Here is a 26,511-nt window from a genome sequence, read left to right as displayed (position 1 = left end):
AACTTTAATAAATTCATTATTAAAGAAAAAATGGGGGATGAGCATGCTTGGTGAATCTCTCTGTATATTTGAGAACTTTCAAGGGTTTTTTCCATCCAAACGTATGTAACATATTATTATAATAACATTCAAATATAAGTTTTTATTTATTTTCACTCGAACTAAGACACTATAATACGTTTTAAAAGCAGACCTATTTAGTTTGAAACAAATTATAATAATTTATCGTTATTGAGTATCTTTTATATTTAATTATTTTAGATCACGAAAACGAAAAAAAAATAGTTTATGAAACTTCCATGTTAGCATGAAATTTGAATCACTATTATTTCTAGAAATACAGTCAAATATTTAAAAACAATAAGGTTGTACATAATTATTTTAATTATTATTTCTTATTAAATAATAACAAAAAAATTATTATATTTTACAACCATACGACAATAATGTGATGATCGATAGTGCATTTTATAAATTAATGTAAAACGTACTATACTTTTTATTAGTACCCTCTAATATCGTAACAAAATGACACTCAATAGAACATTATAAAAATAAAAAATAGATGAACGACGAATAAACTATTAAAACATTGTATTGTCCTATAATATTAGTACAAAAACAGCAATTCATTGAAATATTATAAATAATATTTTGCGTAGGTACCGTGGTACTGTGATGTTAGGTCTCGGATGTTTATTGCATACTATAAAGATGGATGAAATAAGCGTTTTATAAACGAACAACAATAATGATGATGATGATAAATAATAATAAATACTACTAATTAATATAATAAATAATCGTGTCATATGTACAGTGCATGACGTGCACACGGTGTCGAATGACACGTTGATTTGAACTTTTGTAATTCAAATTTTATATAATAAATTATGGCGTGTTGTAAGATCTGTAGGCCAACATCTGACTTGCAGCAGCAGCAGCCTCCGACGACAAAGACGACGACGAAGACCTCTTGTCCCAACCTCCATGGCCGCCCTAACTTCCGCCCGATGGCCAGCCGGAACCGGAAGACGAGTGGGACTCGTGGATCATGTGTTCACCGCCGCCGCCTCCACCTGACTTGGACAAGAGCTTCTTGAGCGTGATGATCAGCGACAGGACCAGCGCTATTTTGCTGATTATCAACGCCTTTCCGGCCATCAGAAACAGTATGCCGAGCGCCAGCGGTATGATCATCATCGCCTTCATGGCACCCATCGTCATCATCATTCCCATGGTTTTCTTCATTTTTCCACGACCTTTGCAAACATTTACCGAGAAATATCATTAGTAAGTTATTATTATTGTTAATTATAACTAAATTTAGTACTTTAAGTTGTAACACGTGAAACAAATAAGACTAATTCCAAATAATAAATTCAGTAAATTAGTAAAAATATTCTTGTTTGTATTTTTAAAATGCATATTTTGGGCATTCAAATGCATATTTAATGACCTCTTATGGCTATGTGTCCTCTCCTCTAATTGATATTATATTATATTGTTTGTAACTAAAATATACAAATATTGTTTTTACGTTTATTTCATCCGAATATTATAGGAAGTCTGAGAAGTTTTCAAAACTAATGAGCATTGTACTGTTACCTCGAATACATAGAGTATATGTATATTATTTTTTATAGCGTTTCCAAACTCAATTGAAACGAAACAAGTTGCTGCGGCGGAAAACGATCGGGACGAACATTCGGAAAAACCAAATACCCATATGGAAAAATAAAAGTTCGAGCCCATCGGACCAGGACGACTCGATTTTTTGCGCGCCGAGAGAGATTCAATAATGATATATTTATCTAGGTGCGCGAAAAGGAAAATCGCATAATATTATTGTAACAAATAACGATCCACAGCCCTAGATTTGTCGTTATTGTTGTCGTCGTCTCCATTGTATGTTGCTCATATCGCGTGTAATTAGCGCCCCGGCGAAAGGATAATAATATATATATTATACACACACACACACACACACACACACACACACACACACACACACACACATAATTACATATTTTTATTATTGTAAAATCGTTTAAATGTAGGTGCAAAACGTGCGGTATGTCTGTCCGAATGGAGTCCGCTCTCGTATTAGTGACGGACTGACACACACACACACTATCGCGCGCGTGCGATATTGTTGTAATACCATTTTCATATTTATGTATATAGTATTATATACAATACATACCTACGGTACACTAATTCCGTTTCGGTTTTCATTTGTTTAGTTTTTTTTTTTTTTATACATTTGCATTTGATATTTGAAAAATCGCTACGCGTCAATTGTGCTGTACCGTCCGAATGAAACACACGACGAGCCACCCGTCTGTGAAAATATGTAGCACAAACAGGCACTCATGCCTCGAAATTCTATGGTTCCCTCCCGATAGACGCATAATGCAATAACGATAATATCGGTACGCGTTGGTCGCCGCCGGCCAATCCGATAGACCAATTAATCTATGCACACTACCCTTAGCCCTATATAATATTACCATTTACCACCCCATTGTGGTTACGTCTACTGCAAATATTCGATATGGTAAACCAAATGTCCAAAACTATAATTATTTTGAATGATAAAATAATATTATTTACATTTTTTTTTATCATTGCTGCAGATGATGAAATGACTAGAAAACAATATTTTGCAGCATTAAAGATATATTCATTATATAATATATTACATTAAATTACTGTTTTGGCCGATTCAATCCATATTATTTGCACTATTTTTTAACCCAAATACATTTTTATAAAGTTATTGTGTCTTACGAAAATTTGAAGTTATCCACTATCTGAACGCTGACTAAAGCGTGAACGGACGCACGACTGTCTAAATTATAATACTAATTATATACATAATTATAATAACATCTTATTGTAAAATGTATTTAACTGTTAATGCATTAATATATTTTTCACTAATATCATATTCTAGACTACGGAACATGATATTTTTAAACATATTGAAACATTATAATATTTTACTAATTTATATTATCGATATCTATTTACCTCAATGTCAAAAATGTGTAAAATGTATTAACAATACGTTTAGACGACAATGTCAGGTTTAAAAAAAAAAAAAAATTACTTAGTTGTATATTAATATGTATGAGGAATTTCATGGTTTTTATTTAATGAGTAGTATTTTATATTTAGTAGACTATTTTAACATTATGTACCTAGATATTATATTTGAATGATTAATACTGCATATTTTTTTAATTTAATTTTTGGTAAGTATAGGTTAGTTATTTTACTTGTGTAAATACAATTAATATTTAAAGTTTATAATATTTTTCAGTAAAAATTTATCGAGGTATATTTCACTATTTTGAAACGCAGACATTTGAGATTTCCAATCGAAAGTATAAATTCTAAAACTCCGGTGAATAAAACAAATAGTAATGTTTTTTTTTTATCGTTAAATCTATTATTGTGTTTATAGCTGTGGACTGAGTATTATAAACTGAGTGTTTTATATCTGAAAACTACTCTAAATCTATTAATTAAGTTAAAAAAAAATTAGAAATCTGCATTTAACCAAATGTCAATTTTTGAAAATAAAAATAGGAGTTGTTTACACTTTTCTCAACATTTTGACTCTTTGCTTGTGAATCGTCAGTAAGATTTTTAGTTTCTACATAGATAGACATAACATATATTTATATTGCCTATGTCTATGGGACTATATACGTATTTGTTTCAAATCATTTTTACCTTCTTCCAGAGCTGTCCTCAACTGGTCTGGTGTGACTTCGGGCAAACCGACCTTGACGACTCGACCACTGAGAAGTCCGATCGCCTTGTCGTAAAGCATGCGGTTGAGTGCGTCGTCTGGTTTCGACTGGAGTTCACGTTCTGAAACCACTGGGCCCTGGTCCGACCGTTGTCTGCGGTGAGTTGAGTCGCCGTGGACCAGGGTAACTGATCCGGTTAGGGGTAACGAATCGTCTCGAGACATGCGGTCCAGTGTGACGATTGCCTTGGCTTTGAGACACGTGATGAAGTCGTCTACGCTGCCTCCTTCGTCGCTGTCGCCGGATCGTAACCCGCAGAAAGCTTTGGATCGGCCGCCCAACGCCAAAATGACCATCACGCACACCGACACCGTTTGTAACCGACTCATAATACTATAGTTTTCCAAACGAACTGTCACTGGACCCGGTCGTATCGATTTATTGCGAAAATTAATGCACGGCGTGTAGTACGACCTATAATATTATGGTAAATAATATGAGATAAACGTGAATATATCGAATTTCACTGTTGGCGGTGTGTGAAATCTCCCCAATAGTAGCTGCTGTAGATGCTTCGACGCCGGAACGTGCACTGACAGCTGGGTTTCCCGGACATTCGGTATATATACCGCCGCCGCGTCGCGGGGAGCGGAAAACGCTCGCGAGTCTCGACTACGGGCCTGGTCCGCTCTTGGGCGGCGCCCCTCCGAACGCGCACTTGACCTCTAACACTGTGCTTTCTTCTTATTCTCTCACGATCTGAGAAGTCGACGACAACGGCAGATGATTATAATATTGTTTCAGCAGGGTCGCCTCGGCGAGAGGGTGTGTGCGGGGTAATAGTTTCCGGAGTAGTAGAGTGTAATATGTTATTATTTCACCTCGGGCGCACGCCGATATACTACTTACTTGGCCGTTTTCGCGAAATAAATGTCCATTTAATTTGAGGCTACCCAATAAGCGTCTGTATGGTAGGTAATAGGTGTACTCGTATTAATTGTTTCTTGTGATGATGCGTTTTTATAACGTGTAGACGGAAAGACTTTCACTCGTTGTGAGTGTTGGTCATACGAATATTACCGAAATAAAATTCGAGAACCTCAGTAAAGTAGTATAACAGAGCTTTTTTTCCAAATGAAATGATTTCTCCCACATTGCCCATATTTATTTTACCATTTTTTCACGTTGTTAAAAGTATTAATATACGCGTACATAATATTATAATTTATAACTAATTAATTGTCTTAAAAAATTATGACAGTACAGTGGCGAGTCTATATGATATGATGTCTAGTACTTGATACATTAGGATGTAATGTAATATCATGTATGACATAAATGTATAAAAGTACGTGTTTATTCGACTCAATTATGATATTTAATTTATATTAAATCTACTTGATAAAAAAAAAATGTATAGTATATTTGTTATTTTATTTTTAAGTTGAATTAAAACCTATTTTGTACAATTTTATTGTATTAAATTTGAATTAATTCATGTTTTCATAAAAACAAAAACAAAATGAAGAAAGTTTAACGATTAAAGTTTAATTTTAAAATAAAAACTATTTTTCCCAACCCTGAGTTCATATTATAGCTCTTCTTTCACTACCGATGTAAGCACAGCTACACACAATTGTCAAAAAGTATATTTCTAGTGGACGACTAATAACATTATTAATCATTAAAACCGTATAGCCACAATAACTGTATGCGTCATTGTCGTGTAAACCGGGCATGTGAAATAAACACCGTACAATATAAGTTGTACTCGATTCAGGAAATCTGCCACGTAAATCTCTCGTTTTGAGCATTTCAGATTCCTGGATGATAATAATATTATATCTCGGATGAACATCAACCGACGACGATGTCCACACGATCACAGGTTTTCTGTCTCGTTATATTGTTTTATTTCCACGTCCGCCTGAGCGGGATCAGAATGCACTGCGTCTTATATTACCCAACCCGAAAATAGTTCTCTTCTGCTGGCAAGGTATTCGCACTGTTCATTTTATTCGGCTACAAAAGTTTGGTTTTTGTCTCTTGAACGTCGACTACCGTGTTTTGTCAGTATATCGAAACAATTTTACTGCCTTGCAATATTACAGGGTAATATAATGACGTATATGACAACATATCTTATTGATGCGTGATAGATTATTAAATAATATATCTATTAATTTGATGTAAACAGATATTCTAAATACATCTGCAGATTGATATTATGTGAGTGACTTTATATATGCCATATAATATGTACATTACTAGACATTTGAACTTGGCTATAAGTTGAATACAAAAATATATGCATAAATATATCTGATCCATATTATATTACAATAGTGTTGATATAAATTTAATATTTGTATTTGGATGTCAGTTGAATCTTAAAACATGTTCATACAAATCTATCCACTATTCGTACTATATTATGCTGTTGCCTGTTGATATAAATTAAATATTTATATTCTGATATTTATCAGATGAATAAAGTTGGTTCATGAGACATTCATACAATTTTTTTTTTTGTATAACTCGTTAATATTCACATATTGTTTATTTTATTTTGTTTAGTTGTAAGATACTTTAATCGTTGAGCTAATTTTTTTTATTAAGGCTGATAAAAAAGAAAAAGAAAAGACATTCATATAATATCTAATTGATACATTAAGTTTTGTAGGGAAGTTAAAGATATTTTTGGATATCAACGTTCAATTAATATACTAATGATATTTTATGGTTACTATACCTAATGATAATATTGTATTCTATCTGTTTATGTACCTATGTGAAACGATAATATATATTTTTTAATGATGACTTTTCATTAATATTGATTTATGTTGAATTAATTATACTACTTTTTTTGGTAATACATATATTTTAATAAGATTATTTGTAATATATTTTCTCTACTACCAAAATAATATGTTTATTAACCCAAAACACACATATATCTAATGGGTTTTTTTTTTTACAAATTCGATCAAGGTTAAGATTGTAGAACAAAATATGAGATTAAAAATTGTTCATACATTTCACATGGAAATATAATAATACAATAACATAATAGTTATGACCTAAAATAAATATATCATTTAGTAGGTAGACACGTTACCTATTATTAAACCGTAATTAAATTCCTTGGGATCGTACGTTGTGTATGCTTTACGCGTATAAACGCGCAAACTATTTAATCGAGGAATATTATAGACTCCAAAGGATGTTGTACACTTTCCATCCTGTACGGTAGTGCAGTTTTTTTATAATAGGTGGATAGGCATATTCATATAGCTGTACCTAACATTATATTATACGTTGTATTTATGCGTTGAATTGTGTTTATTCTTGGGAACATGTCCCGAAACAAGATAGGCTACCTAGCGTTGTACGAGTCTCCGACAAAGACAAACGATGCACAATATATAATATGTAATATAACTATCCTCTGTATAACAACATGTGAAAATTTTATTCTCACGTGTGCAGCGACAAAACGATTAAGAAGTGCTGTAGATGTAAGTACGAATAAGAATATTGTTATAATCGCAAGTGATTTCTCTGCGCAGGTTAGGTATAATATATTATATTGTTATAAATTATAATATAATATTACACTGGGCACGTTTATTATGTTTTTGTATTCGAAACCGCGAGCGCCCAGCTGTATACTCCTAGGTAGTAGGTACATTGTAATATTTATCAAATAATTTAAAATATTTATCGAAAATGTGCGTTATTATTATTATTTTATTATCCCGTCGAATAATATAGGTACCGAAAACGATTTCGCACAATGACACCCGGATAAAGAAGAAGAGACGCAAATAAGTACCTACACCTACGTGCACACGACGTATTGTTGGTGGTCATATACTCGTATATAGCGAAGAAATTTCTTCCGGTGAGAATATTCACAAATATAATACAAATTCAAACTGAAAGTCCGAAAACATAGTTTTATATTACACGGGCCGTAAACGGTGTACCGGCGAGATTAGGTGCCTACCTCGGAGTTGATTAGAAATACTTTCTACTGCGCACATAATACCTATACTATATGATTTTATTATAGTTATATTATTAATATCGATAACAAACAGCCGCCGTTATACTATGGGCGTACATTATACCTAATCGTAATATGTGACGCCGCCGCCGCTCGATGCATGCAAATCGGACAGCGTTATTCGTCGGATTCGATATTTTATAAACGGCTGGTACGTATATCTATATCGCCACGATACAACGCGAAATCCGTTTGATCTGAAACGGAAAATCGGAAAATGATTTTCTAGACGCCAGTTGTACGGCTGCAACTACCCATAACACTCGTTGTGTAGAAATTTAATTGGGAATCACTACGATATACCGTTATCGCCGCCGACCAGCCATCGTAATAATATAGGAAAAATATTACAATATTATATTATTATTATACTGTTCATGGTTTCCAGATGCGCGCCTAGCAATGAAATTTAGAGTAAATCGACCAAAACTGATCCGCAAAATACAAAATATATTATGTTCGACACGCTATTATTGATCTGCGTGAGCAGTTCTATAACATACTGCTGCTGGGTGAACGTACTTGTATATTTACAAAAACAATGAAAACGAAATTTATTTTCAAAAGATTTTATGACGTAACAAAGAGGTTGAACGAGTATGTATTTGAGAGTACTTTAACTCGCAGAGTAAGTTATCTAAGATGATTTAATTTTATTTCATATTATTGTAAAGGTACTATTTGAATTCATAATCAAAAACATAAAATGTGTTCATAAATTGTATTAATCAATATTATGTTTTATTGATATTGTCAATAATCTAAATAAATACGAACAAAAAAAAAAACTTCAATATTCAAGTACCTCAAATGGGTAATCGTTAATTTGATAATATTATAAAATATGAACAAATTGTGTCTATTAAGAATTGACTTGTAATAGCGGTGTGGGCAAATTTAATGACCAAAGCTTTCATAGTTTCAATAATATTTTCCATCTGTTCGGAAACATCAACGAATTCGTTGTTGGTTTGTTATAATATTTAGACACATTATAAACAAGTATATGTATATAATTCGATATAGTTATGTATTATAGCAGTATCTAGTACTTATATATTATAAGTTATAACGTATATACAGTTTATTTGCATTATCAATAATAATTCATATAATATTCAGTATCGTGTGAAAATTGTATTTATAAATTTGCAGTTGTTCGCTTAATCGCATTAGGTTATAACTTAAAATGATTTATCGCGAGCGTTTTAGTAGTTCTGACAATAATTGCGCAGCCGTCAAACAAAGACTGAAACACAAAGTGAGAGTTATGATGAACGATTTACGTTTAATAATTTTCAATGAAAACAAAATGCCCACATACGCCATAGAGCACCCATTATTATGACTTGTTAAGTCCACCAAACTCTTTAGTGGTATTTTCAAAAACATAATACAGATAACGGATGTATCGATTGGATGTAACCTACTAACCCGGAGATGTGTTAAAAAGACTTATCTACTAAACGTTGCACAGGTAATGTTTCAATCTATTAGACCACTGAGGCGTACATCAATTTTAGTAAAAGAAAAAATGTAGCGTCATGAATACGGTGGTAATCAATAGTGGGGTCTAAATTATTTTCGAGATGTTTGCAGCGCTGAACACGATAACTTGATTACTTTTCGGGATTTAATTCTTTCCTAATCGTTTTTTCTTTTTTTTAAACTGTAGAAACTCACATTCTTTACTTCACAATTTTAGTAGCCCTATACATACGATGTCTTCTCGATGGTTGGTACTACGAATAATTTTTTTAATATTACGCAACACAATTTACATTCAATAAGAGTACGAGTACCGACGTATGAGAGACTTATTATTTAAAAATCTCGTCTTAAATTGCATAGGTACTCGCGACGGCGGGATAATCATATACCTACACGGTGACTGTCCATATTTTAATGATATTAATTGTATTCGATTTTTACGTTGTATTAATATTTTTATCATGGTTAATTATGTTCACAAGTGAAGATTAGATACTGTTATAGAAATGTGTCTTCAAAAAAATTAAGGTAAGTATAGTAATCGACCGGAGAATAATAAAATTGTTTTAATCCCGACTGGGTTCCATAGAATAGGTACCTACCGGCGTGGTTCGTTAACCATATAATAATTTGTTTTTTTTTTTATTCTTGAGTTAAGATTCAAACATCTGCGATTATTAGTGTCCCGAAGTTTCTTTGTGGGTTGTTACTGCGCGGGAAAGTACGGTTATTTTGAAACACATGTGAGGATTCGACACTAAAAAACCCTGGTGGTCACCCATCAAGGAGCCAAGGACGCCGGCCGATGCTTGTAACAACTATAATATTTCGTATTATCGTTTATACGGTTATGTCTGTACATATGAATGATGAACAAAAAATAAAATACTGAACGAAACAAAATGTAGCGCCTCGTCACATTAAGCGATGATAAAATAAAATAATGATAGGCCGGAGAAAGCCCGCTGCTGATGATACGTGTTTGACTGTTAGACCAAATCCAAATACTCTGTTTGTATAATGAAAATATCATTGTACATTTATAAATATATTATTTTGTAGGTAACGTAAAAAACAGTAACACGCTGGACTACAGACCCACACAAACAATTCGCTTTTTAGTGCGACGACAGCAGCAGCAGCAGCCGGCAGCAATTAGCGTACCTCCGATGAATTCAGTGGGACGATTTATTTATTTGTTTATTTATTTTTACAACGCCGACGACGTTGAATTATTCTTTAGTGCTGGAAGGAACGGCCTGTTGTTACACGATAATATCGTACTCACGAGGTTTTTTTGTCGGAGGGGGGGGGGAGAGGAGATAAAATTATTTATAAAATATTTTCAACTCTTTACTCGAATATTTATGAAAAATAGAAAATTCGTAATATTTATAACACCACACCCAGCAAATGTCCCGAATGATTTGAAAATTCTTTTTTTTCATCTCGCAATTGCACAGGGGAAGCCGCAAGTCATATTTTCGCATGGTTGCCCATTATATTATGTAGGTAAGTACACGCGTCATGAGAACCCCGTTAAACTGGTAAAGGGATTATTGTCGGGCTGCAAACACCAATCGTGTTCGAAATTAAATCGGCAGACCGACAAACCGGTATGAATAGAACCTATGTTGCAATACGTTGCTCAGCTGCAGGTGTTGTTTGTTAGGTATGCAATAACCTGATTTATTTATTCTCTCAAATACACAACATCTGGCCCGTTACATTCATCGGGGGGCGTAGCTCAGATGGTAGAGCGCTCGCTTAGCATGCGAGAGGTACCGGGATCGATGCCCGGCGCCTCCAGTGTCAAAATTTTTGCTTACATTAAATATTGTTTTTATTTGATTTAACGTAAAATACGAGGCCTTTAATTGAATTATTCTAAAAACAGTTATTATTTTTAAGTGCCACGAAGATTTGTTTGTCCATTGAAAAAAAACCGTACATTTCGGAACTTATTAGACGAGTTGTAACAGAAAGACGGGACTACTAGTGAAAAATAGTATATTATATATAAATAATAATAATATACTGTTGGTGTATTTGGTACAGTGGTCAATGGCACTGCTATAGTTTTTACGAAACTAACTCCACTTAGAATCGTTTTTCCTTCGCAATGTGATTTGTCGCTCCAAGCCTCGCGTGTACGTACCTTCAACCTTGTGCCATCACGTTCGGCTGAAAGTTTGCAGTAGTCTGCACCTAAAAGCGCACCCACCGTGCCATACATATTATATTAATAACGTATAACATCATAATATTAACAACGCTCATTTCGCATTTTTTGCAAAACCACACTGCTGGTACAAATCGATAAAAAATCGTTATGCTAAGTGATAAATATGCATAATATAATATATTGTATTCGTCGGGGATCCTCTTCGTCGTATCGTTCCCGTCAGAGCAGACCAGCGCTACGAAACGAACGGACGATCGTCACAATTTCTTTTCCGCGAATATTTATTACTAGTATACGCATATGTTATATTATTCAGCACCGAAAGACACACTGTTCTACTATACGTCCATACAATGGTAACAATATATATCATAATATACAATCGACTACCATAATGTGCACATTATACCTATATAATCTATGCACACACATATATATATATAATATGTCCGGTATTTAATATATATATATATATCATCGTCCGTATGATTGTGTATGTAACTATATATACATATATTATACGGCGACAGCGGTGTTATATACTTATACATGGCTATATCACATATTATTATTGTGTTTATAAATGACATGCACAGGCTAGGCGTTTCTGTGACATTGTAAAGGTATCGCCAGCGAACGCGACGTTATTCGCGAATATGACTCTCCGACCGTTCCGGTACATTGGTTGGTATGTACGCACATTCGCATCACCACACGTGGGTGAGCACTATGATATGTATAACTTTGATGCTTGCCTTTATTAGGTGTCTAGGGCGCACAACAGTTTTGGAGACGGTCATTGGACTAATATGGCTGAAGATTTTTATGTACAGAGATGACAATTTTTGCATAATATTATGTTCCAACGCGGTATAAAACCTTTAGGCTTTTTTTGGATGAGAGGGGGTGTGGCCACAGTGGTTAGGTGGCTTAACCCACAACCCAACTAGTACTTTTGCGAACAGAAATACGTGCACGATAAAAAAATAAACTATTAAATAATTATTAGACTTATGAATTTCATTTTTTTGTTCTCAGAAGTTTCAAAACGAATTGTACTTCTTTTTTTTTTTTTCTCTTCGATGCGGCTTAAGATCGTACCTTAATTCCCTACGTGAAATTTAAGGTGTTAAATGACGAAATAAATGTGAATTTCCAACAAAAGATGTATAGGTGCACAATACAGCATCTGTTTTTCGACTCGACATTAGTGTTGAAAGCATAAAACGTCCTTTGAGTGTTTTTTTGTCGTAGCTATTTGATATCGAACAACGAGAACACGACCTGCAAACAGTGTCATTTTACTAGAACTGTATTTAAAATGTAAAAAAGTTAGTTTTCATTTTCAACTAGCCTACGATGACAATCGCTGTTATTTCATTTCAACTGTACATCACTAACAACGTTTAGACGAATAGTATTATTAACTCTCATTTTTTTCTGGACACACTTTTTCCAAACCGATTTTTTTACTACGATGACTATACAAACGTATTTTACAACTTTAAACATTTTTATATAATTAGTATTGTCGGATTGGCGTTCTCTTTTCGTTTTAGGGTCACATAATGATTATTCTTTAAGTTGTTTCATTTTGGGATTTTTGTACTTAATATTTTTAACATCCACAACATTTGAAAATCAATAATTTAGTTTAGTTTCATGTATACATTGCAGTCAGTTTCTAATCTGAGATATTTTGTTAAATTTATCTTTGTATTAATGATATTATTATTTATTATCATTAGGTAGGTATTATACAAATGTCGATTTTTAATCTATAAAATAAATTAATCAACTAGCCAATAACTACATGCAATGTGTAATAATTAATGGACTAACGTTGAACGGAATATCAGAAGTCAAGTTTTGAATTCTACGTGCATCATAACATCAGCGTCACTCTTACCTACTTTCATTTGATTAAATCGTTAAAAATACATTCAATTTAATTACCTTTTCTACCGAAGTGACGAAGATGTTAAAAATGATCTAGATATCTTCCCTGGTCTAGACACACTACAGTATTGTCTGACTTACACCAGTAAAAAATAAATTATAATGCACGAGTGTAGTACTGTGTACCCTATATATTTGTTAAAAGAAAATTGAAAATACTCATATGTATTCCGACAATGCATTCACACGCGTATAAAAAGAACACATGTGTGTCAGTGTATATTGTACTTATTAGTTTTATAATAATATGTTCATATGGACGATGTATTTAACATTGATAAATATAATTATTTATGTGTGTGTATATATATATATATATATAATATATATACACAAAATACTAGTACCTACTGTTATTTAAGATATTTATTGGACTAGGTAACTAATAACTATTTTTGTTTTTCAAATCATACACTTTTCCTTTTCACCTCGTACAATGGTTAAAATTGTCCATGCTTCATAAATATTTAATTTAAACAAGAGCGGTGTATTATACTGTTATACTCATTTACAATTGTTCTCTACATTAATAGTATATGTAATATATATAGGTGCTACTTATAAGTATTGAACATGGAATAAGTTTCATTTGTTGTACAATCAATATTATATTTTATGTAATACTTAAAATATTTATAATTGTATTAGTATTTTGGAGATAGGACCAAAACATTTAAAAAACATTGTAAAATAATATTCGTATTTCACATCTCATTTTTCAAACATAAATACATAATATAATCTTAAATTATTTTAATGATTATTGTAAACTTGCGATAGTGCCAGTGTGCTAATGTAAAAGTATTATTCAATGGTGTAATAAAATGCATAGTATAATATTATGATAATACAATTTCTTGAAGTACTGCAGTGGTCGCTGCTTATTGGACTCATTTTGGGACCTGACCATTTGAGTCCATTAACCGAATGAGTCAATAAGGTGAATAACATCAAAAAAATTTTTTTTAAATCTTTAAATTTTAAAAAATATTTATTGAGATTCAAAATATGTATGTACAAAAATAAAAATGTAGCTATACGCAATTGAAAATAAAATAATATGTAATATAATAATGCATGTGAAATCTAATAAATTTTTCGATAAAAATCTATCTAGGGTTGATTGGATTTTCCCTTCTTCGGCCAACTTCATAATCATATCTTTGTAGGATTTATGTTGCTCGAATACGTAAAAATCGCTTCTTTGATGAATCCCTCTACATAAAATTTGAAGCTCAAAATACCGATACCGACTTATTTCACATTCATAACAAGTTTTTTCAGTGTATGTACCTACAATGTACATATTTTATTTATTTATCTAATTTTCAAATGACCCCATTAACCGGTGTGTGAGTCGAATAGACGAATTGTTTTCTGTGTGTTAGTATATGTGCAAATTGGGACCAGCCGTTTTGAGTCTAATAGACGAATGAGTCAATTAACCGTGAGTCCAATAAGCGGTGATCATTGTATATGTATTTAAAACTGACCTTCTAAGATATATGTCAGGTTATGGTTATGCTAATATACATCTTTATAATATAAAAGACATTAAAATAATGTTATATACATAATACATTCATAAATATTATCTATGAATCATTCTATAACCGAACTTCTTATATGATTTGAACATAAAGTTTATTTTCGACAAAACTGTTGTCTAACAATGTTTAAATAAAAACAAAAATAACTTTAAAAAATGTTGGGTTTTTTAGTAAGATTTAGTATGAGTGAACAGAAAAACCAGTTCATCATTAATCAGGCATGTAAGTACATTGTGTGAGAAGTTTCTGTAAATAATAATAGAGTTAAAAACGTTTTAGAGTAAGTTAAGAACAAAGTACAACATTAATACTTTTCGATAGGATAAGTACAACATTAACTGAAGAGATAAAAAACTGGATAAAAGTAGTGATAAAAACGAAAAGCTGCAAATTTCAATAAGTTGATTTTACACACGTCTGACTCATTTTACATCAATTGTCATAAATCATAATTTTAAAATAATGATATTATGGAACTAGTTCGTAGTTTAGAGACTTTAACGGTGGTGTAAGCTTAAAAACATTATATTTGGAAATCTTTGCTTTACATGGCTTCAATATACGTATTATGTGATATCATAATTTATTAATATAAACACATATAGAATTATACTGGTACCAGAGAAGTCACTCTTTATAGTTGATATGGAATCTACTTCGTCATCGAGTAAGCCAATTTATTGATGTATGAAATATTTACATTTTAATTAATTGTTAACTGATGAATCATTGCATGCGAAAAACAATTTCAAGTAGAAACAATCGTCAACACCTATTTTAAGAGTATTTGTATACTTTAATTGTATTAAGATTACCTTATAGAAATTTATTTTTCTATTGAACGTTATACTGTGTGCTGAACTAATAGTTTCCAATAACATCAAATGTATTATATATTATAATTACAAAAATGTAAATGCTTTTAAACAGCTTAATAGCTTATAGCTGTTATGGATTATATTAAAAGCTAATATAATAGGTTTAGGAGTTAGGTTATTATAACCTAGATAATACTTTTAAATTTGAGTTTTTTTTTTGTGAATTATGAACAATAGGTCATTGCTAATGCTTATGGACGATATGAGGGCTATGGAGATTTGAAAATGTTTTAACTTTTAATATTAAATTACCCACATAAATAATTTGTAAAAATAATTCATATACGTTAAAATAATGGATTTAATATTACATCCACAATTTTATATTTTGTATAACCATTTGAATGGACCAAAAAAATTAGAACAATAATTTTAATGACAGAAAAAAATGCAGTCAAATTTTTAATTAGGTATCTCAACATTTTCAAAAAAAACTATTCACTAAATAATATAAAGTAAATAATTGGGGTCTCATTTAAAAACAGAATTTTGTATCAGCACAATGTACACTTTCAGTAGTACAAAACAATTTAAGCAGTTGAAATAAAGTCTTTGAGTGTATTTAAAAATTCCAAAATTAAGAATTTGAATAAGCCCATAATTAAAAGACAATATAGAAGGTAAGCTCCTTAGTGAATTAGTCTATATCCGTATAGAATATTATGATTTTTGTAACAGTCGAATTAGTATGTTACTACGATTAATATTTTTTTAATTACAGTTTACAACATTAATTTGTGGAGAAAACGTTATTTACCTTTAAATAATCTTCAATTTCATCAAATTTTGAAATTTTGACGTTCATGAAAAATGAAAGTGGCTGGACCTAGCATTTATTTTTAATTCCAGAAAGATTAAAGTATGAGAACACATTTTATATTACATTTTTGAACCTTGGTCTTTCAGTGTACAAATTAAAAACTGTATACATTTTTAACTATAAATAAATCAAAAAAAAATAATATTCGTGATTTTGATGAATTTTGTTAAAATATAAACTCTAAACGCTTGTAAAATGAGTTGAAAATATGTATTTCTATGATGAATGCACATAACGATCAATACACGAATTTTTAAATGTTCAAAATTTAAACTTTTTTTAAAAATGTTATCAGCATAAATCAGAAAAAACTAAAAAAAAATCATTTCAGACGTCTATGAATATATCAAAAATTATTTATTATATCCCAGTGATTTAGAAAATTGTAGTTTATCTAGAAAAGGTAATATTATTATACATAAATTTAGTGAACATTTCAAGTAAGAATCCCTGGTTATTCTTTTTTTAATTACAACAGAAATATTAAATCGATTAGTTCTGAACTAATGACTTACTTAATAAATTATAAAATTACAAGCATATTCCATTTTTTCCCTCTAGTTTTTTTTTTTAGTTATTCATTAAAAAAATTAAAATACAATGTATTTTTTAACATTTTCTTTGACGAGTGGGGAAGAAGAGTTTACTACATTTAATTTGCTTTGAGGAATCACAATCAATGTCGGACATTGAAGTAATTAGAATTTCATAATGCTCCAAAACTTGATCATAGATACGAAAAATATATAAAAATAAATACTTTCATCATTGTCAAACAAATTTATATATGAATTGCTCCGCTGAGGATCTAAAATATTTTAACGGCGCAACCACTAGACCACAAATACTTACGAACGTTGAATGTAAAGTGAATTTAAATTTGGGACAGGAAACAAATATATATTTCTAGTCATCTTAAATTAATGGTTTATTATACTTATCATAACAAACAATATTTTTTGAGTCTCGTTGGTAATATTTTACAATGTATTTGCATTTCAAATTATTAAAAAGCAAGTACTTTCTATTAATACAGATCATAGTTATTTGTTTATTTCATAACAAGATCCAAATAAATAAATACAATAATTATACACGAGAAATGTAACTTTTTAATTTTTGTAGGTTTTCAAAACCTTATCATAACTTAAAATTAAATTAGCTCTTTAACATATGAAACATATTTGAAATTTGTATTTCTTCTTATAATTATTCAACTAAGGAATATTTTTTATCATCAGAAATAATTATAAAACAAATATTATGTTGTTAATACATTTTTTTACTGATTACAATATAATATAAATATACATAAGTATAATATGTTTTATTAACATTCAAAATTTTTGCTTATAAATCCTATGAAATTGTAGATAAATCATGTAGTTGATACCTATTCGATTTTTACTATGAATTTACAATGTATTCGTAGCATCTCACTTAGTTTAATGCTTTTCGTGGAAATCTATAAACGTTGAAGTTTTTTAAAAATAAGTGATTAAAAATGATTATACTGACAGTTCAATGCATTTATCACTAGTGTATAACTCACTGATTATTTATAATTTTATGTCTTATTATTTATCTTTACCCATGGGGTTTTGCCCCTAACAAGTTAAAACTGAAATCGCCTTATCGATAATTATTGAGGTGAACACTTTTTAGACTCTCGAAACCAGATTATAATGAACGTTAGAAACATTTTTTTTACACCTTATAAACGAGTATCTATTATATCCACTCACAATAATTTTCATATATTATAACAAATATATTATAATATCATAAGGTAAATCAACAAGTATGAGTGTCATTGAAAATTTAACGCTTAGAGAGTTTAAGTTATTGCAATGCCTCGAGTTAGTAAGTCTTGGCTTAATAGGCACTCGTTTTAATTAATAATTATTGAAGTAAGTACAGTTTTTTGTCTGAGAAACAGAAAAATTCGATAACTAACCAACTCGTGGTAATTTATGTAATTAAAAGTAAAAATAATGTGTATATATTTACTCGTGGAATTCACAAGTACATTCAGCCATCCTGGCACCAATATAATTATTATGTTTTATGTTATCGTACAACAAATATTATGTATAAAGTTAAACATAGAAGAAGCATAAAAAATGTCTTAGTTGATTATCTCGAACTAATTGTATAATGTCATTATAATTGAATTATTTAATGCGTAGTTTTAAATGGTTAAGATCTGTTTTACTTTTAAGCATGTTTAGTTTATATTATTTAAATAATAATTAGTCATCTTTCAATGTAAGAAAAAAATAATGTCACGAGGTATAAATCGTTATTATTGTGGTGAGATTGTGAGTTTGCATGGAATCTATTGTTAGTAATTGGGACTCCTTGTTAATTGTTGGGATTGGAAGTGAAATTATGTGACAAATTTCAGAATAAGTTCTATATTTGTAATCAATTCATTTTCAATTTCTGTGAGGTCAACATCGTGTGACGAAGAATTGCGCTCACTGTAAATGTCGAATAGGTAAGTGACCGACTACCGATGACGTTATTGAGAATCTTCTATTGTTAAAAATATAACTTCATATAATAATTGTATTATTATGATTATTTTATAGTATATAATGAATTCTTAAAACTGATTTTGTCCTTTTTTAGCAATTGAATATTATTGTTTTATTGTGAATAATGTTAATATGATTAATATAATAATATGTTATTATCAATCATGTGAAATCTAATCATTGAGATCAAATTAATATTATGAATGTTTTCGTTAAATTTCGGTATGGGAAAAAATAATATGTTTTTTTTAAACCAATAATATAATGCTTCTTCAGTTTTATCCCTTAGTTAATAAAATATAACTGTCTTATTGATAAGTAAATTGTTGAGGAGTTTTAAATTGTTTGATTCAATGCCTACTATAATTTTCAAGACATTCTTACCATTATATATTCAGACTTTAAAGTTCATTAATAGTAATAACTAACCACTTATTGTACATTTAATTTATAATATTATTTAGAAATACTCAACATTCATGACAATAGGCGTGTTAATTCGTCTTTTAAAATTATAGGGCCAAGTGACAGTTGTACCACTTTTTAGGAAATCAAAATCAAAACCTTACATAACTTTTACACAAGTCAGTAAATCCAAAAACCATTTATAGGACTTATCTATTGGCATTTATATTAACGAATGTTACTAGGTAGTTCAGAAAAATAAAAATAAAAAATCTTATTAGCAAATGGTACATTTGAAGGCTTTAACTGTCTGTTGTCCCGTAGTGTACACCTTTCGCTTATTCCATGAACGCCACTTGTAACATTTTGTTATAAAATATAATAATTGGTAAATTTATGACGTTTTGTATTGTTTTAAAACGTATTCATTAATGATTTCGTTACCTAATGAAATATGACAAGTTAATTGTGGATATTTATTATTTATGAAGTCAAAATATGTACATAAGTCATAAATTATGTATTAATATTCAAAATGTTGAGGTTTAAAGACATCTTGAAAAAAAATTAAAGATTTCTTATAATCATGTACAATAAGTGCGTAATATAATCGCATGTAGTTTTATATGGTTATCAATAATAGTATGGTCACAAATGAAGTACTGCAGATCACAGAAATTTAAAACTGGAAATACATACTTTTCATTGTAGCATATTTGTGTAAGAAGACATTTTTTTCAAAACATATGTTCAAACAAACGAAACATGAAATATTTTCAATTTAGATCAATTTATATTATAGTAGTAAGTCTAGTTGACTTTATGAGTAGGGCGTGTAGAATCAAACAAAATGTAAATGATATTACCGATCATCGATGATCATAAACTGTATGTTTATACCATACTAACCTAACCATGTGCATTATAAAAAAATTTTAATACGGATAATTAACAAACAATTAATTTATGGATTTATAAGAATTAGTCCTTCGATTATTTATTTGTGAACACTTTCGTGTAACTCGATGGTACACATTCCATTTACTCGACTATAATACATTTGTGATCAGTTTTCTAATTATTAATGTTAATCATCACGCATAAATAAAATACAATAATGCTGTATCAAATATTTTATCATATAATTTTACTTTTTAAATAATACAAAATTTATTTTTGATATGCAATTCACCCTAGCTGATATATCAATATATTAATTGTAAAAGTAATGTATATTAAGTCAAAAACAGAAATTCTTATGCCTAACATGATGTGAATTCCTTACCATGTTTCTATATAGCTTTATATTTCCTGAGTTCAACAAATTCTCAAATGTTCAAGATTTTAACGGACTCCCTCAGCTTAAAATATTGCAGTGAGATTATTAAGTTCGGTTTAAATGATCTGATTGGTTTAACAAACGTTTGTGCAAACTGGTACTCGGGAAATTATAAGACATTAAATGCTATTTTCGTTTGACAGATATTATACTCATATTGTTTATTACAACAAATTGCTTAACGCTTCATTGTTATTTATGATTGTGAAGAGAGCCGTTGGGTGAAGAATGAGTAACGAAAACAATACCGTACAGATAGTATATCACTCTGTCTAGTAATTTGTCAAGTCATGGGACATTCACTGTCCGTCAAAATAAAGTTTGAGAAAAAAAAGAAGAAAAAACTCTAATTAAATTATTTTTGTGCTATTATTTGGTGATATATATTATTTTCTTTTTGTTCGCTCTACTTTCAAAACAGATATTCATAAATACCTACATCTGCTGAAATGTGATACGTAGGTTGTTTACACATTTAATAAAATAATATTTTATACATTTTATATTATATTGTATACCAGTATACACAATCTACACTAACCTGTACAGTATTAAATTATAATCGTTACTTGCACAAATCTCATTTATTTTTCAATAGATGAAATATATATTATAAACGGATTAACGTCGAGCAAGAAAAGCGCAGTGTGAAAGTAATGTACCTACCTATACATGAATGGAATCATAAGGTAAATATTCTATGAAAATATGTCACAAAACAATAAATTGTCCAATATTGCGCACAAAGACAAAATTGACAAATTGTGGGTAATTGCTTGGATCTACCTATATAATATTATCATATAAAATATGTGAATATGTAGTTAAATATTTTTCTTGGGTCGGTTTCAGTCCACACGTAGGTCGGATAGAAAGCGTAATCCACATTTAACCGCAATGATGACGTTGGTCATAGCAATACAGATTCGAATAAACTATGATTATAAAATATCGGTAGCCGATGTGATAATGAATAAAGCTTCATAAAAAATAATATCTTTGCCAACCGCATTAATAGGACAGCTAGGACGGTGTCCTAGACAGACGGCTAGACGTCTAGTTTTGATTTCTATTCCATGTGTAGAATGGTCTATGCGGCGTTTGTACTGTTTGTTAAATAAATTACCATAGGCAAGGTATGCAATGTTATTTTTCAAACACGCTCACTTTATTTTTATGTTTGAATTATTATGCGTAAATTAAAATGTTTGGAATTTTCAAATACTCTCGAAGACCAAATTTTTAATATTTGAGATTTTTTGCAGTTCTGTGATGACAATACAAACTTTTGTTTTTCAGAGGCTTAGATGATTTGGAAATTACTATATTAATCTTTCAATATGAATAATTTGTAAGAATGGTCCAAGTGTAATAAATACTTCATCTAAAATTATACATAGTTTATATTTTATTAAAACCACTTTTTAAGATCAATATCCTCAGCATAAACATTTTAGTAACTCAGAGACTGCGCATTAGGATTTTGATTTAGATAGGTACATCAAAATTGTCAAGAAAATCATTTGTTAAATCATTTGCAGTAAAAAAGAGATGTTCTCATTTGAAAAAAATCTCAAGAAATTGAAAATATGTTCTTGAGCTATACTTAAAAATTCCAAAAATCAGAATTTGAATAAAATATATCTTATTAAAAGAAAAAACGGGGCTTTTGCATACATAACAATTTACCTTGTATAGCCATATACTATATAGGTATAATTTTATGAATGTGAATTAATCTGAAAAAAAAAATGTTTTTTTATTAAAATATATGTGTACAATATTTAATGAATCCCTAAATACTGAAAAAATAAAAGTAAGAATATTTATAAGATTCTATATAAAATATGTGTTTACGTAAGCGAATAAATATAAGATAAATTAAGATTGACTGGGTTATTGTGGTTTAATTTTTTGTCATATTTTCAGTGTATCGAAAATTACAATACTATCTAATACCTCGATATTAATAGTAATAATAATAATACAAGCAGTATAAACATTATTTTCTATACAAACTTTTATGTACAATATTATGATATACAATATAAAAACGTTACGGTTTCTGGTTTTCTTCATAATAATATTATTATATTTGGGTTGGATAAATTACATTAACCGTTAACGTACAATATAATATTATTGTATTATAATATGTCGTCAGTATTCGCATAGGTGACACATACGCAGGACACAGTTTCCATCAATAAATAATGATATAATACATAAATAAGAATATTTTTGCTCGGTACAAACGCCGAGCTGTGACATTATTATGTTATTTATATTATTGTTATTATTTTTATCGGCTTCTTTTCTTCTCCGCTTGTCAAATGCATACCTAATAGTGTGCCCGTTCTTGAGTTTCGATCAGATCAGAGAATTTCGAACATTTTTTCCATCCAAATATGCATTAGATGGACGTTATTTCATTATACTAACGGAATGTTAATATATGTATGTATATATTATTCATCAAAATGTATCATACAAGTACGTGATTCATACCACCGGTTATAAATTGATCGATTTTAAAATTCCATAAACGATTTATTGAAAATATTTTAAAATTGAAATTCTTGTCGAAATGTGTGACTTTAATGATTATAGACTATATAGGTAATACATATACTATAGCATAGTTGATATAAAATTAATATCAAACGTGAATATTATAGGTACCTACATTCAAATTATCATAGATCAAATCGAGTGGAATTATTTTAACATGTCAATGCTATTATATAATAATATGTGCCTAATTATTTTCATATACCATTTCATTACACATATTTTGAACACTTAGAATAAGGACCAGATGCAATAATTATGAATACATTTCAGACATGTGTAATTATTGTTGTATTTACGGGTTTCAAATACAAAACAAAATAATTGTACGTAGCAAATTAAACAAAAACGTAAATAGCAATTTGAAATATAAAGGTTATTTGACCAAATATAGTATTTTCTAACTATTACTTTTTTTTCAGTTTATAATTATCATATTTTTTTATGTTTTGAAACTTTAAATTGTTGTTGTTGTTTCCAAATTTAAATAAACTGTGCCTTGTCTGTTTTATATATACAATTTTTCAATTTAAGAGAGAGCATTTGAGTTTAGCCCAAATAAGTTATTTAGATTAGGTTCTTTAGGAACTATGCATTATTTTAAAAGTTCTGAAATAATTCACAATACGTAATTACTTCTTCGTAGCATCATTATATAATATTCCATTTTTTTTTTTTTAGTCTAAATGTTTACCATTATCAGTTTAAATATATTTCATCACCTAAATATTTAATAGTGGTCGGTGATAAGCAAAATAGTAAATACATACTAAGTACCTAACAACTCAAAATTATTTTGAAAACAATTAATCTTCTATAACATTCTATAAACTATGAATACATTAATAATTAATTTGATATTCATTTTCAATTTGATTTTTCAAGACTCTATAAGCTTTATTACAGATACTATTTTTTCAACATTTATTAATTTTAGGTGACAGAAAATGTTTCAAACATTATATATGTTTAATATTCATAAATAGTCATTACCAGACACATAATGTAAGTTGGATTACATTGTAATTATTATTTACAATGTTAATATTATTTGAATATTTAAATGATAGTAATATTATAGAATAAAAGAATGCTCATTTTTATTGTCTCTCAGTGCATTCAACTTTTTATACGAAAAAGGAACTGCAATATTTTTTTCTTTCTTACTTAATTGCTTACATATTTTTTATAACAGTATACTTATATTACTATTAACATGCAGGTATAGTGTTGCACATTGTATAATAATCGTTCTGCCATTGAATGTAACCAAAGTAGAATATAACGTAAGCACACACAATTAAACATTCGTAATCATTACGGGTTTATTACGACGTCTTTGTTATAAAAACCCAGCAGATATGAAAAATTTTAATAAACTGCAAGAAACTGTAACATTAGGTTTTATTTATTTTTTACATCGATTAAATACTGGAGTAATTCAGTTTGTTTCTTACTTTCGTGTGACTAAAATGCTCCATTACATCTGGTCAAGTATTTACTTTTAGTTTTAAATTGTCTGTGTGAAATATGTTAACGATCCGTGATAAATAATTTGTGAAAAACAACTCTTTCGTCGGATGATAATTGTACCTACATAATAGTATATTTATATAATATTATGTTTCGTTTTGAAAAAAACATTACCTAGAACTAATATAAATATCTATTTTCTTTGTACACGTATCATATTACGGTTATTAAAATACATTACCCAAAAGCGTAAGTGTAGTCCTAACAGCGGCGAATATACGAAATAGGACGTGGCTTAGTGTCCCGAATGAAATCATAGTGATAGGTTAACTTTACGATCCATTAGACTCTTGGTCATCAAAAATATTACCTCCCAGTTTCCACCGTTTTCTATCATATGCCTGTTCCAACTCCTTATAATAGTTTCCTGACCCTGTCTATTCATCTTCTTCGCCATCTTGGGGTTTCCCCCTCATAATATTTACAAGTGCATCTATCATCAGGGTCTGCCATACACGACCAGGCCATCATATCCTTGTCCGTCTAATACTCTAATGAATCGAACCACATTTTCTCTTTTATATAGCTGGTATAGTGGTCCCATTAGTCCTTAATTATCATTTCTGCTCTATATTGTCTAACAATATATTTTCCTAAGCACTTTCATTTTAAATAAACGTAATTTTTCCTCATCCCCTCTCGCCTTCGTCGTTGATTATGTGGTACACGTATATTTCAACACAATTCAGATGTAGCTTATTATGAGGAGTTTTTTTTTTTGGTTTTTCTCGACGTCAAGAGTTTGGACTTGAAAAGGTTGTTTATAACATAAAGGCTCCAGGCCTTATGACTTATTCAAGTGTACATTTTTGAAATTGCCCTATGCGCGGTGCGAGTGTGTAAAATGAAACTACAGTCCCAAACGTAACGGTTTTCCCTGTTGTTCTTTACACCTTCATTACTATATCGGAGTGAAGGAAGTAATTATATTATATTATTATTTTTTATTGAAGAGATCGAGACAGTCTCGACGAGAAGATCTAATATAGATATAGGTACAACACGTATACTTTATAGACTATAGACACTATGTGCGTGCCTCCACTGACGATGACGACACGGCACCTGGACAATTAAAATTCTCATAAGACAGCCGTCGGCGTTACACAGAAAATAGATCGTTGGACGAGAACAATATGAAAATCGTAACGATCGATTCGACCCAAATAAAAATATCAGAAAAGAAATATTGAACCTACAACTATAATAATAATAATAATAATAATAATATTAATATTGTATTTGTGTGGTAATAATAATTATTGTCGGTTTTACATTCGTTTGGACGTTTTTTTTTTTTTTTTTAATTGGATCGGTCCACCGTATTATCATAGCGTGGAACTGTCGTCGGTAATGACGGTGATGATGATGATGATGCTAATAATAATAAACACATTGCGTGTG

The 26,511-nt window shown here is 29.9% G+C and overlaps 1 protein-coding gene and 1 non-coding gene across 2 annotated transcripts; one reads left to right on the top strand and one right to left on the bottom strand.

The window, feature by feature from the left end:
- Window positions 1-577: 577 nt before the first annotated feature.
- On the bottom strand, window positions 578-4,379 carry LOC111039451. The gene is made up of 2 exons (XM_022322980.1): window positions 3,745-4,379; window positions 578-1,262 (listed from the first exon to the last, which is right to left on the bottom strand). Exons 1-2 carry the CDS (start codon window positions 4,151-4,153, stop codon window positions 1,000-1,002), a joined length of 672 nt encoding a protein of 223 aa, XP_022178672.1. The 5' UTR covers window positions 4,154-4,379; the 3' UTR covers window positions 578-999.
- Window positions 4,380-11,063: 6,684 nt separating this feature from the next.
- On the top strand, window positions 11,064-11,136 carry Trnaa-agc. Its single transcript has one exon. It is a non-coding gene; the product is annotated as a tRNA-Ala (tRNA).
- Window positions 11,137-26,511: the final 15,375 nt, after the last annotated feature.

Source organism: Myzus persicae, unplaced genomic scaffold, assembly GCF_001856785.1.
Source record: "Myzus persicae strain clone G006 unplaced genomic scaffold, MPER_G0061.0, whole genome shotgun sequence".
NCBI lineage: Eukaryota > Metazoa > Arthropoda > Insecta > Hemiptera > Aphididae > Myzus > Myzus persicae.
This window is presented reverse-complemented; position numbering and strand designations above follow the sequence as displayed.

What these genes read in the sequence shown, in the direction of transcription:
- LOC111039451 (XM_022322980.1), bottom strand. Translation starts at nt 4,153, where the DNA reads ATGAGTCGGTTACAAACGGTGTCGGTGTGCGTGATGGTCATTTTGGCG. An exon ending in GAGGACAGCTCTGGAAGAAG is followed by an intron (nt 1,263 to 3,744) that starts GTAAAAATGATT and finishes ATGTTTGCAAAG; the next exon opens with GTCGTGGAAAAATGAAGAAA.